Consider the following 14806-nt stretch of genomic DNA (forward strand, 5'->3'; position numbering starts at 1 on the left):
TTTTTACTATTACTACTATTATTGTTGTTGTTGCTAATTAATTATTTATCAACTATTGTTATTAGTAGTAGTAATTATTGCTTGCAGTAAAAGATGAGTAATCTATAATAAAAGTGGAAAAAATTGTTACTTCCTTATTGTGAGATTGTAAACACAAATTCAATTCTCCATCTTTTGAGATACGGTATGATGAAAAAGTTTGCTGATTAATCCATGGTAGTTTCTAAACCGCATCAAATCACATCACATTATGCATCCAAAAGTTCCTTTAAATAGAGTGAAAACAATGAGGGAAAAAAAGTGTAACATTCCCTTTTTTCATTTCCTTTTAATTCCTTAAACTAAATAAATTCGCATAACAACTCATCAACATCCTCTTATCATCTATAAATACTTTTAATCAAATTTTAAAACAATGCGTTTTCTTTTTTGTACCAAAACAATAAGCACTTATGGGGGAAAAAATTAATCAATTATCCTTCCATGGAAAAAAAAACAAAAAGCATAGAAACTTGCAAACAAAATAAAATAAAACAAACTTATTGAAGTTTTAAAAATGGGAGAAAAAAAAGGAACAAATGATGTATCATATTATATTAAAACATTGTTGTATAAAAATTTTTGTTGTTAATTGTGGTAAAGATAGTGTAAATTATATTTGTCTCTATCTAGTTGAACAATTATAAAATGATTTTCTATAGCTATAATCGTAAGGTTCATTCATGAGTTTCTATTGACAAAATCCCCTTAGTGCACTGTAAAATCGTGATTAAAAGTCTTTATTATTAACAAAATATATTACTATACAGGAAAAAGACTTTTTTTTATAACTTATATTTCATGTCACTTGTTGAATGCTTCATGTAGATTATTTATCCACTTATGCATGTATATCATAAATTACTGTCAAGCTTTACTACAATATGCTAAACTATCAACAACCATTCGTTGTTATCAACAATTAAATAGCAACGTTCAATTATTACTACCTCTTATTAACAAGAATCAATCATATATTAACAATCCTGGTGGATCACTCTTAGTAATTATCATCATCATCATTATCATCATCCAAATTATACGGTTACTAACAGGAATAAACGAGAATATAATTAGTTAACAAGTAATACTAAATAAAAGTAATACTAAACATTAAATAATACACTAAATAAAAATATCACCTTTGGAATTTTTTACTGAGCATTTTAAAGCAAAAGTGTAGAAAAACAGTAATTGAGCAGCACTAATTACCAAAGTTGTCGAACAAATAACATAAAACATACCATCAGTGAGTTGTACGCTTGCCAAATTACTCGTTTGGTATTCCTAAATTATTCGAAGAATTGAAGAAAAAAATTGATGTAAACCTGCCTTTTTTACTTATAGTGAAGGCAAAGTCCTAAGTCCAATTTAAGCCTATAAACGATGTCGAAATGTCTTAAAATATTGTATAGAGAATGCTTTGTACTTTGTACTTTCATCAGCTCATTAGAATTACGCTTAGCATTTGCGCCTTCTCAACATACCTATCCTGCACTGCACTTATGTTACTTGTGATTAGCACATGCATATCACAAATAAACCCCACTGGGAAACCAGATTTCATCAGCAATTTCAGTAAAACCGTCTTTCATCAGCATTGAAACTCTGATTATCAATAAAGAGATCTAAAGTTAAAAATAGTTCAAAACAAGAACATTTAATAGTAACCTTATAACCGTAATGAGTAAGGATCATTACGATAACAAAGGGTGCAATAGACTGAGCTGGTCTGACCAATACAGCGGCTAAACTATATATAATAGTAGAGATTGGTTTCCTGAAACCTACATCGATCAAAAGCCCAACATTCCGTTTATTGCCAAACAAATTATTTAGTAAATTATTATTTAAAACAGAATAGTAAACAGAAACTTTAAGTTGGGAAAACTTAACACAGCAATGCATTCAATCTTTTTAGTTTAAGAAAAAAAAGATGGAAAATGGAAAATTTGTTAGCTTACTGTCTTGAAAATGAAGTCATATCTTCGTTAACATAATCAGCTAACAAAACTTGATATAATGGAGCTATTGAATGAACTAATATGCTGAAAAAAATCAAATCACCATCGAAGAACCATTAAATGATTTAGATTAAATTTTAGCACAACACTAATATCGCTAACTAAATTATAAAAGTTTGTAAACTACGGTTAGAACGAAATATTCCACATTATTTAGCGATTTTCTTTTAGCAAAGATTTATTTACTTCCTATAAAGCAATTCCACTCAATAGTCTATTCATCGTGATAGGTTAAAAAAGGGAATAGATGTTTCCATGAATTAAACACACAGCACATTGCGGTGGAAAACAAAGTTTAGTAACACCTCGAATAAGTCAGCAAATGATAAGTTACAATATCATATTCTACCAAACATTAAGTATTCATAGAAAATACCTGTCAAAAAACATGAATAAAATAATCAAATATGGACGATTATATCCAAAGATTAGAAGGAACCCAGATGCGATCATGGAAGCAATGAAAGATTTCATAATAACGGAAGGAACACCTACTTTGATGATCATTTTACCGCTTAATATCACAAACAGCTGCAATTCTAATATGCTTGAAAGAAAAAATTCCTTTTTATAATATTTCTGATTTTTCAAAATTAAAAATTAAATTTATGTGAAAGAAAAACGAGAAAGTGAGTAATAACCTGAGGAGTAAGTGTGCATGCCGCATAAAAAAGACTCATTTTCCAAGACCCTTTTACCATAAGCTGTTCTGGGATGAGCATTTCGGTGGCAATAGTAGCAAAGTTCAGATGAGCAGTTGATCTAGACATATGCATCACTTTAGTTTATGTCAGTTTGGATAAAACTAAAATGGTAATTGAATCGTTTGATTTTTTTTGTTGATGGATTCAAAATTTGAATAAATTTTATAAAATGTCAAACTCGGAAAAAATCATTGAAAAAGCAAGAACGGAAATAAACCTGCATGTGTGAAGAAAATAGGTTGTAGTAATGGTTCGGAAATCACATCTCGTTAGTATTTGCTTCGTTATTTTGAAAGCACTCAAAAATTTTTCCTTGTCCTGCAGCAGCGTAGGTGAAGAGGACAAATCCTCATATACCAGCTTGTTCTGATACCGTAACGACCCTGTGACTTTGAAACAAAGCACTGCTAATACCGCGATAACAATACTAATGTACTGGAAAATCCGGAAATCCTGAAATCATTTCATTTAATACTATAATAGAAATCTCTAAATCTGTTAATTAAGTAATACAACTGCAAAAAATATTAGACCAAATTTTTGGATACATTTTATTAAATCATAAGAATTCCTTTCTACCTTTCATATTTGAAAAAGTTTGCTTCTTCTCTGGATGCCTCATTGCTATTACTGATAAGAAACTCTCCCTTAACCTGAAGTATATTTTACAACATATTTTAAATGCATAGAAGCTACTAAACCAAATGCATTACAATCAAACATTAATAAAAGGTAAAGCGAAACTTACATTTAGTCCACTTGTCAGTTTCTCAGTGATTGGTACAATATTTACAGATAAAAGAATTGCAAATTGGGAAAATTTCAAAGCTGAAATACGCTCAGATTTATTGCAAGTCGTTTCCGCGAATAACGCACTCCATGCAACACTTACACAGCTGTAAAGGTTAATAACAGACTTTAAGATTAACCTATGACTGAAAATAAGAAATGTCACCTTAATTAACCCAACAAATTGAGCATAGTTTTAAATGATAAATTTAAAAAGTTGGGGGAAATTTACACTTATCTATTCAGTTAAGAAAAAACAATGAAATAAAGAGATCAAAAGAGAAATACCTGTAAAAGGCATCATAGAAAAAAAGGCCAAAAAGTAAATGACATCCGACAATGTACGATGATGATGAGCCATCCATGCTGCTCCACGGGAACCATAAAATCAAAAACGAGACTGCTAGACAAGGTCCTAACATTGATATTACTTTTGTGCGGCAATGAAACCATGTAGTGCTAACATCCTGAAAGCGAAAAAGAAAAGTTGATCAGAGTTATACGGATTATTAGAACTTTATTGCACCGATTACTCAGTAATATGATTACTTTTTTGAAACGTATAACTGATTGATAAGCAACTTACAATTAGCTAATATTACTTAACATACAATAAAAGTGTTTGATATACTGAGTGACAAATAAAGTGACTTAATCCAAAAAACCAGTCCAATTCAGTCATTTGTATTGATTCTATTAAGTAACATTCATAAATTAGATAAATGGGAAAAAAAATTAAGCAGATAAAACCAACCAATCAATCATTAGCCAGTATTTCTTAGCATTTCCTACTTGGAACAATATTTTCTTCCAAGCATTATCAATCTTTATGGTACTCTTCAAGGTATTTCCTGAATGATATTAACTTCTAACCTGAACATAACCGAACAACGGATCGTTGATGGCATTCCAAATAGCGAATAACATCTGCGCCATACCAAACCAAAACTGATCGATCTTATAAATATTCAAGAATATTTTAACATAATAAAACATAAAGAATGTTTGTATCAGGCTCATGGCCAACTGACCACAGCACAAAGCACCATTTACTGTCACATCCATTTTCATTCCTCCATTCAATACACAGATGAAAGAAGAACTAATTCACCGTTAACTATCTGTAAATAAAATAACATACTGTATTATAAATGGTTAATGGACTGTTATTTTAGAAGTATTGAAAAAGCACAAATGTTTTTTGTACAAAAAAATATGATCAAGAAATATGCTTATGCAATTAAAATTACATTTCGTTTTACTTATATTTAAAAGACAGAAAATGTCAATTATAAAAAATGGAAGTAAACTAATAGACGAACAGTGAGTAAAGGAAAAAAAATAGGACAAGTGAACAAGAAAATAAAAAAGTTAAGCAAAAAATAGGAGAAATTGTGAGATGGAAAAGAGAAAAGCACAAAAGGAAAAAAAAAGCTAAACAATAAACAAAGAAAAGATAAACGAAAACAAAAAGAAGTGTAAATAAAAGAAAAGAAAAGTAAACAAAAGTATAATATCCCTGATATGGTACCATGCTTCTTATTTGAAACATAATAGGATCCTGAAATTTGCGCTATTTATTGCTCGGGACCGCGTTATTATCGATGTGTTTGGAGTGTTGTAACACGTGCGGATGGGTCGCCGCTTTCACTTTTTGTAATTATTCAAATGTTTAGTGGTTTGTCTTGTGAAATTTACAAAGTTTGAAACTTGGTTTTACTCCAAACCTAGTTTGGAGTCGAAATTTTCCAAAATAATTTGATGGATGTTTGCAGAATTTAGACATAAGTGCCACCGTTTTCCACATAATCCCATTTACTTACCGTATATGCATGCTACGCTTAATGTGTTTAGTACCTCATCCATTTCTTACTTTTGTCCACATATCATGCTTATTTCAGTCCATTTCTGCAGAAATTATCAGTTCGCTTATTTATATATATATATGTATTACTTTGGTTGTGCTAGCAGTTGTATTTTTTATTTAACTTTATCTTTCATGTGCATAATGATTCCAGTATATTACATCTTATAGAAGTCTGTAATTAGTTGTTGCATCATGAAAGGCTTATTTGACATTGGGACGGCAAGTGCAACGGTGCGTCGTTTGGTAGCGATGATTCGAGAAAAGCCCCTTGGTGAAGAGACGATCAACATTGAGGTTATAATTTGTGAACATTTGCGTGTGTTAGTGAATTTAGTCGATGTAAGTCGGGATGGAATTTGAAATGAGTCAAGCAGAAATGAATTTTAACTATGCTGAATTAATTTGAACATATTTGGGTCTAAATATGACGAACTGGGCTTGAATAGAACCAAAGCTGAATAAAATTTAGATGTGACATTGAATCAGGTTGGAATCTAGCAAGGTAGGTTGAATTGGACGGAATTGGACTTAAGCAAAAATAAATTGTGTTGAGCTGAAATGAACTTGTGTATAATTAAATCAGATCGAATTTGAATTGGATGGTTTTCTAACAGGAGAGCTGAATTAAGTTGAACTAGAAAAAATGTTGATTCAGTTGAGCCAAAACAAACTTATTTGCAGTGTAATCAATTTTGGTCTCAGAAAAAAAAAAAGTGAAACGAAGTAAATTAAAAGCTGGATGAAAGCGAGGTGATTTGGGCATTAATGTGTTCGAGTGGAACTGAGAATGAGCCGCAGAGAATTGAGTTCCGATTAAAACAAATTAAGCTGGATGGAACTGAGTCCGGAAGGAATTAAATCAAGTTGACGGGACTTGTGTTTAACCAGAATCGGAATTAGTATACATAAACTGAATCAAAATCGAAGTGAGTCGAGTCGAGTAGAAGTGAATAAAAAATCTTAGAAATTCATGATGAAATCTGAATGAAAATGAATGCAAATAAATGATTTCATGTACTAAAGGATGAACACTGGCCTGAGAAAGCGGTGAAAAGTTTGGTAAAGAAACTCAAGAAATCGAAAGCTATCGATGAATTGGAAAAAGCGATTTCGACGGAAGATCCAAACACTGATTGTGTTTGTATCCCACGGTAATATCCTGTTTTTTTTTTTGTTCCTGATGAGTTAAGTTAATTGTGAACTCATTCCGCTTAGAAATGATTCGGATGGTTTATATTGCTATCAATAGCTTTGGAAAGGGTATCTGTGATTTTCTACGCGTACAGTAAAAGGTGAAATTATTGAGGACATAGTGCAAGCGTATCCCAAATGACGATATCCTACTTCTTACTATGTGCCAGTAATGACCAGGATTACTTTTCCGTACCCAATATTTCCTAAGTTCTGTTACGAGCATTGTCCATCATGGTAGTAACTATATTGCTTGTTACTATATTACCATATTATTTTTTGCCATATTATTACCATGTTTGTTGTAAATAAAAATTTAAGTGTTTTTAATGTAAGTGCTAAACCAACGATGGATAATGCCCAACCTTTTATCCTTTCCTCCTTCTACAAGGAGGCGTTATAGAAGTTAATTTCAGATAACTCATCCGTTTCTTTTACTTCTAATTCTTTTTTTAAAAAAAAAATTACTTTATTGATTTCCAAATGATTTTGCAGATCGTTGGACGGCCGATTGCAGGTATCACAACGTAAATGCTTGCCTCATGTTATCTGCTGTCGAATGTGGCGTTATCCAGAACTTGCTTCTTCTCATCAGTTGAAATCTGTCTCACACTGTCGTTTTCCATACAGCAAGAAAATGGAATCAGTTTGTGTTAACCCCTATCATTATGAAAAAATCGAGAATCCTCGTATGTTTTACTCCACTGATCATTATCTTCTATGAAATTTTCAATATTTCACGAAATTTATATAGCAGTTTCTAACCCTTACATTTCTTAAATCTTTTGTATAAACTCAGAAAGCGCAGTGCTACCTATAGTGAATCCTGATATTTGCATCATTCGAAGCTCAGGTGGATAAGTGGGACCTGACAAGTTTTTCCATTGAGATTGATTCTTTCATTCGAACTGGTATATTTTCTTGACTTATTTGGTAAAAATTTTAGGGTTACCTGCTATTCTTATACCGCGAAATGACAATTTAAATGGAACTGGCAGCCTTTCTAATGTTGGTGATCTTTCGAAAGCTCTTCGAACTGTTTATCCAGCAGTAGATACAAATGAGGTTTCGTATTTGCTAAATTATATCAATATTGCATTACAATGTAAATTTATGTAATCATTGTCAAGATTTGTAGCTTGGATATACTTTATTATAGTATTTCAAATGTTTAAGTATTTTAAATGTTTAACTGTAGTTGATACGTTATTGCGATCAAAATATTTTAGATGATGACACAGAGTATTCCGAATCGTACTGTAACTAATGGTGATGAAGTGGGATGGCAGAATTGTCGCAGTTCCCCAACGATTTCATCACCGAATATGAGCGATCCTGCTGGTATTATGTTATTCAATATTACCTACTGAAAACATGGAAATTCGGTTATTCCCTGCCAATATTGAAGACTTTCGAAAATAAGAACAGAATAATTCAAAAAATAGAATTGCTTTGATGCAAATTAAACTAACCTTATTTCTGATCCTTCAAATTATTGAATTTTTTTGGAATTCAATTATTCCAGCAATTTCTCCGCGTGGTTATATGAGCGAAGATTTGGAAATGGACGAGGGACAAAGTCCGGATTCATCGCAAATATTTTCATCAGCTTGTGATTCCTCTACCACTGAACGAGCCAATAATTGTAATTTTTCTTCAGTTTAGAATACCATTCTCGTTTCTCTTTTCGAATGGATTTTATTACTTTCTTTTTACATTATTTTTCTTTTACTCCTTTGAAAAATAAATTTTCGGCAGCTAAGAAACAAAGAAAAGTATTTCAGAAAAGTTTTTGCGATTTGATTGTCAAAGCAACTTTTATTACATGCTTGTCAAAATAACGTATCTTACATTTGCTCATTATATTTAGTAAATTTAATTGCCGTCGAATATTGTGAACCACCGTTTTGGTGTTCCGTGTCGTATTATGAGTTGTCAGAACGAGTCGGTGAAACGTTTCATGCATCACAACCGTCTTTGATTGTTGACGGATATACCGCGCCTTCTGATGCGGAACGTTTTTGTCTTGGTCAACTTTCCAATGTTAATCGTACTGCTAGTGTCATGGAAGCTCGAAAACATATCGGTAAAATTCGTAGAAATGTTGCAATACTCCTTTAGACTTCTTGTTTTTGATTCATTTCTTTGTGAAAAATTTAAATTTCTGAATTTCTTCATGCTGAAACTCGTAACTTTAATTTTTTCAAAATGAAACAAGTATTTTATAATAGTTCGGTGCTCTTTCACATCGTACGAAAAATCGACATTGAAATTTTTCGTTACTGATTTGCTCTTGGCGTTAATATCAAATGGCATAAGTCATCTAATTTGAATTATTTTAGATGGCTCATATAATTTGCTGGCAATCGTCTATTCGAACCCCTCTGTTAATTTTATCGAAATCATTGTGTTTTTAATGCTTTTTTTTTCTTTTTCCCATGAGGATAATTTCAGGTCGCGGTGCTCGTTTCTATTATATAGGTAGTGAGGTGTTCTGTGAATGTTTAAGTGATTCGGCGATATTTGTACAAAGTCCTAATTGTAATCAGCGGCATGGTTGGCATCCGGCTACAGTGTGTAAAATTCCGCCAAGTGAGGGGTTCAATTCAGAGATTCTCAATTTTTTATTCCTTTTATAAAATTTCCTTCATTCTTTCGTAAAATTATGAGAATTTGATATCTTGGCTTCAACTTTGCTGATTCCATCAATTTTGGACCAAGAAATGTTCAAAGTTTCGGAAAAAAATGGGCTTGAATTTTGTCGTGGTTATTTGTATTACATTCAGTAATGGGCTATATATATATATATATATTTGCTATTTTCAGATTGCAACTTGAAAATTTTTAACAATGCCGAATTTGCTGCATTACTAGCTGCATCAGTTCCGCAAGGTTTCGAAGCTGTTTATGCTCTTACTCGAATGTGCACTATTCGAGTATCTTTCGTCAAAGGATGGGGTGCGGAGTACCGTCGTCAAACGATCACGGCTACACCATGTTGGGTCGAAGCTTATCTTAATGGCCCATTACAATGGCTAGACAGTGTTTTGAAGCAGATGGGCAGTCCACCAAATCGATGCACAAGCTTCACATAGTGGATACTTTTCACGTTTCAGATTTCTTATGTAAGCAAGAGAAAACGGATTGAAGCGATTCACACTAAAGGGCTTGTATAATCTTCTTCATTTTTTGGTTTTAAATTTGTTGATTTTAATAATGAATTAGACACAAGGTTAAGTTGAGATTTTCGAAAAATGCAGCTGCATAGTGGTCTTTATAATTTCTCAAATATTAAGTTTCGGAACTATACTCCTAACAAAACGGTCCAATATATTGCTTTGTGTATATTATTATCTGTTAGTTTAAAAAGGTCAGCAGTGTTGACTATTACATCCGTTTCTGTAATACCGGATTCTTAATTGAACTGTACTCTTTCTCATTCTCTTTTTAAAATTATTTTCATCATAATTTTTCCCATAATTTGTGTCGCTTTTGATTCGCTTTGCTTTGCTGTGGAAAGCAGTGCTTGTATGTATTATATTCTAGCATAGTTATTTTCTCGTTGATGAAATCAACAATAAGTCATTGTACTTCTATTGCATATCGTCCACAAACAATTATTTAGTATAATATAATCAGTTCTGATACCGATAACCTTTTCAATATTTTTATTTGCTTCTTCTTTGTTTCACCTCTTTATGGGTTGGGATAGAATATAGCACATTATTTGGCTAATTGTATTCGCTGAGAGGAGTATGAGGGATCGGTTCTCATGTGATCTAGTAGAGGATTACAAGCTGAACGAAATGGTATAGATCCGATTCTGAGTAATCATTCAGTGCTGATCGGTTTTGAGAGTAAATAATTGTAGAGTATGACTTTATTCTTCTGTGTAAGAATAAATTTGTGTATGCTTCCAAGATAGTGATGTTCATCTGTTCTCAAGACTGCAACGCTTATTGTGATATTTTTTCTTCTTACTCTTGTTGATGCTTATTTTACCGGTTATTCTTGTTTTGTATAATTTTTGCAAAATTCTACATAAACTCCAGTTGTAGAATTGCTGTTGAAATTTTTAGAACCTTCATAGTAGATCGTTTTTAAAAATCCCATCAAAATTCCGGTACCGCTGTTCAGACTTCTCGAATATATTTCCTTTTCACATATTGATTCTTGTGTATCGCTTGTCTCCTCTTCCTAATTTTTTAATCCAATCCGATCCATTATTACTTTGCAACTTGTACCCAGGTTTTAACGAAGGATTCGAATATGAGTTTAAATATGTTGCTTACTTCATACAGTTTTGTTTTCGTTACGTGAAAACTTTACATTATTCAAGATGACTCATGCGTGGACGAAAATTTGCTGTGCAGAAAAAAAAAGATGCATGCAAATTAAAGATTCCATTGCGGTCTTCTATTTTATGAGCAGCTTTTCATTTTTTTTTTTTCTTATAATAATTTTTAATCCTCATATGTGTAATTTGTTGCTGTAAATTTCCTGATAATGTTCCTCGGATTGTATTATTTTTGGCTGCCAATTTTACATTAATACTGTAAAATAGGTAACTAGAAATAGAATTAATGTATTTGCTAAGTTCATTTTCAGCTCTTCTCAGTTGTATTGTATGTGACAAAATTTGTACAAACCAATTACATTGCGCAAAAATTTAATAAACTAATCGAAAGATCAGGAAATGGAAATGAAAACAGTTTTAGTTCGAAGAAACAAAAACAAATGCTCGCCGTGTCTAATTTTTGGTATTTAAGATTGTTCTGATTGTGTGAAATTTCAAAAATGGTTTTTGTGCTAATCTTTCGAGCAGTTTGGAAAAGTTGTGGTAGTGATACGATAGTTATGGTAATGATATGAAGTGATATAACATATGGTGAGAAATAGAGGTATGCAAGTAAACAAGTTTATATGAGTTTAAAAATCATTGTGAGGTTAATTACTTTGCCTTATCAACCTTTAAGTCGAGTTCATTCATTTATTCATTTTCTTAAGCTATTTATTTAGTAATACTTCTTTTAACCTGTCCGATATTATTCATTTATTTGTGATAGTGAAATTTAACTAATAATTAGATTAAAGCCTCCGAATATTTTTTTTTTTAATCATACTCATCGAAAGCATTGTAATCAGAACAGTTCATATAATTGTGCATTACAGTCTTAAATTCATAATTTCCAGTGCAAAATTTAGTTTTGTGATTTATGAATCAAATTTTGGAAAATAAAATTTGATTGGTTGTATAGTAACACTAAAAAAATATCAAACATTCCAATTTAATTAATGAGGAAGGAGAGATTTTTCTTTTTCGTCCGATGCTCTTCCGGTCTGAGCATGCAATGGGGAAATTACCATTTACTATTCTTTTTTTAATGTAAGTACAAAAAATTCATTTTGTTGAAGTACGATAACTTTCTTATGAGTGAAATTTGTTGTATGAGTAAATCCTTGCATTTTTTTCTTTTTTTGGTGACTTGATTAAAGCTTATTTAACCTGTTTAGCTTTTTTGTTTATTCCGTTTTATGATTTGTGATAACCATTTGAAATGTTTTGCAAAAATATTTCAATCAAATTTTAAACAATAAGGCTAGGTAGGTTAAACATTAAATAAACTTTAATCTATTTTCACTCATCGGTTGGGAACCTTTTTTTTTTATTTTTAAATAAGATAAAAATTATGAAGTTGTTATTTCCTAGAAAATAATCAATTTCAACTTTGTTTTTTTCTTTCTCAACAAAAATTATTGCTAATAACAATAATAAAAAGGTGAAAAATAATCCCAATCTTTTTTTATTTGACTTTTTTTTTTTCATTACTTATCATTGGACGAAATTTAAACGACTATGTTTTCTTGAACAAAAAAAAGAAAAAAAGTGTTAAATTAATAATTACGAATGCAATATATTTTTTCCTCCTTTCATTTTTTTTATTTTTTTACCATCATACAATAACATTTTGAATCATTTTCTCTAGAGATTTCATAAAGACAAGAAATTATTGGTGAAATTTCCAATTTCCTTTAAAATTAAATATTTATAAAGACATTTTAAAATTATTCATAAAGAATTTGTGGAAATGCAAAAAATTAAAATGTCATCATTTCATATTATTTAAGCAATGGCAAAAAAAAAGAAATAAATGTTTTGTAATTTAAAAAAAAAACAATGAACAGCACAATTTTTTTTTTTCGTGTTTCAAACTCTTTCGTTTATTTATAATTTCAAAATTTTACATTACATCTCATTTTCAATCAGTTTTTTTTCTAGTTTTATTAATTAAAAGCTAAAAATAACCTCTTTGATCAATGCCTCATTCATATATGCTTAAATTAGAGGCTAATGAATCAATTTTGCTAGTTACATTCAAATTATTAAATCATGTGCTAATTATTATTCTTGCATATTTTTATCACTTCCATGAGCTATCATTTTTATTATCATTTTGTTTACCAAACATTTTTTTCTATGATATTTTTAATATTTCATATACTTCATTTGTATCATTTTCCATGATATTTCATATATTTCATTTTATCATTTTTATCATTTTCCATAATATTCCACGTCATTTCATACATATACAATTTATATTACACTTATAAAACAATAATTTTAATTGACGACTAATAATTTTCTAATTTATTCAAATTAATGACTCAATTATGTGCTTAATACATCAAAGGAAAGTATAATTAATAAATTTTATCAATTTTATTTAAAAAATGTTATTTGCGGAATAGATTAAATGTGATTAATTATTAAATATGTTATTGAAATTAATAACTAATAAAGGGAAATTTGATATTTGATATTAGCTGAAAAAATTTGAAGAATTTATTTTTTTTTTTGCAGATAAATTATCCATATGCAAGTTAACGATTCAATTTTAATTAACTTCATGATGTCATCAATACTTGTGATATGCTTCATATTACAGTTTTCCACTATCACCATAGAAGGAAAAAAGATGGTTAACCAGTTTTATGATATTGATAACAAACAACTAATATTCATTTTAATACAAGCTAATATTGCTTCGTTATGTGATTAATTCATTTATTAATTAATCGAATCGATTTATCAACCAAATTTTGAATAGATAAGTAAAAATTACAAAGAAATAGCATATTTTTTCAGAATATTCCACGGAACACATATCGAACGAATGGTATTTCATTAATAAACTTTATTAAAAGTTAACTGTCTCTTCATTTTGTGCAAAAATTGAAAGAATGATAAGTTCTAAATGATATAATGCTAATAAGATAGAAAGATATCTTTTATAAATTTATAATTTACATGTGAAAAAAAAAAGGAATATTTTTGAAATTTTCACGAAAAAATCATTCAAAATGAATATAATTAATTTACTTTCATTTTTTTTAAATCAAAAAAGTATTGATAATAAAGAAGTAATTATTATTTTCCTGATAGAGATAATTCACTTATTTTTAATAAATAAAAAGACATTTTCCCAAATTGTACAAAAAAAACTCAGAAATATTCTTTTTTTTATCTTCCTAAATAATAGGTGAAAAATTTTGTTTATTTCTAAGAAAAATGAAACGGATATTGTTTTTTGTTTGTAAATTAGCAAATAAACAACAAATTATTTTAAAAAAAAAAATTTAGATTATTCTAAATTGGATATGTTTACAATTTCATTAAAAAGTATCTATCCGTATACTACAGAAAAACAGAATCAAGAATATGTAGCAATCATTTATAACAAGGTACTCATCTTTATACTTTACTTGTATAATTAGAATTCTAAATATAAAATGGAAATATGCTCAGAAATAATAATTTGGAATAATTATATCAGAGATAAATACATTTGTTGAAATAGTTTTTGGTAAAATAATAGATAATGAAACATTGTAATGCAAAATAGTCTGATGAAAGTTTTTTAAATGCAATTCAACAAAAATATACGATACAATTATGCTGCATTTTTCAGATTGCACAAATTCTACGTCATCAATTAAATACGGATCCAAGTGTGTTGCAATGTGGACAAATTTAGTAAATTATCATTGTTTTTTGAACAAAAGCAATAATAATAATATATTAATAATAATAATAATAATAATAATAATAATAATAATAATAATAATAATAATAATAATAATAATAATAATAATAATAATAATAATAATAATAATAATAATAATAATAA

General features: G+C 29.5%; 2 protein-coding genes across 3 annotated transcripts; one reads left to right on the top strand and one right to left on the bottom strand.

Moving 5' to 3' along the window:
• Positions 1-1164: 1164 nt before the first annotated feature.
• LOAG_07478 (hypothetical protein) lies at positions 1165-4685 on the bottom strand (the record flags this gene model as incomplete). Its single annotated transcript, XM_020447443.1, has 9 exons — positions 4430-4685; positions 3845-4023; positions 3516-3663; positions 2985-3220; positions 2705-2825; positions 2440-2594; positions 2004-2087; positions 1711-1819; positions 1165-1326 (listed from the first exon to the last, which is right to left on the bottom strand). Exons 1-9 carry the CDS (start codon positions 4625-4627, stop codon positions 1165-1167), a joined length of 1392 nt encoding a protein of 463 aa, XP_020302324.1. The 5' UTR covers positions 4628-4685.
• Positions 4686-5581: 896 nt separating this feature from the next.
• LOAG_07479 lies at positions 5582-9846 on the top strand. 2 transcript variants are annotated; one of them, XM_020447444.1, is made up of 9 exons: positions 5582-5717; positions 6447-6574; positions 7110-7303; positions 7561-7679; positions 7844-7955; positions 8140-8259; positions 8485-8700; positions 9069-9206; positions 9441-9846. In XM_020447444.1, the coding sequence occupies exons 1-9, from the start codon at positions 5616-5618 to the stop codon at positions 9707-9709; spliced, it is 1398 nt and encodes a 465-aa protein (XP_020302325.1). In that variant the 5' UTR covers positions 5582-5615; the 3' UTR covers positions 9710-9846. The 2 variants fall into 2 exon arrangements, with proteins under 2 accessions (XP_020302325.1, XP_020307003.1); XM_020447445.1 differs by lacking the exon at positions 5582-5717 and having other exon boundaries at positions 6124-6574.
• The last annotated feature ends 4960 nt before the right edge of the window (positions 9847-14806 follow it).

Source organism: Loa loa (assembly GCF_000183805.2).
Source record: "Loa loa unplaced genomic scaffold supercont3.20, whole genome shotgun sequence".
Classification (NCBI taxonomy): domain Eukaryota; kingdom Metazoa; phylum Nematoda; class Chromadorea; order Rhabditida; family Onchocercidae; genus Loa; species Loa loa.

Excerpts from the sequence above, each read along its gene's own strand:
- LOAG_07479 (XM_020447444.1), top strand. The coding sequence starts at position 5,616 with ATGAAAGGCTTATTTGACATTGGGACGGCAAGTGCAACGGTGCGTCGT. Across the intron at positions 7,680-7,843 it reads CAGCAGTAGATACAAATGAG|ATGATGACACAGAGTATTCC; the intron begins GTTTCGTATTTG and ends AAAATATTTTAG. Across the intron at positions 9,207-9,440 it reads AGTGTGTAAAATTCCGCCAA|ATTGCAACTTGAAAATTTTT; the intron begins GTGAGGGGTTCA and ends TGCTATTTTCAG.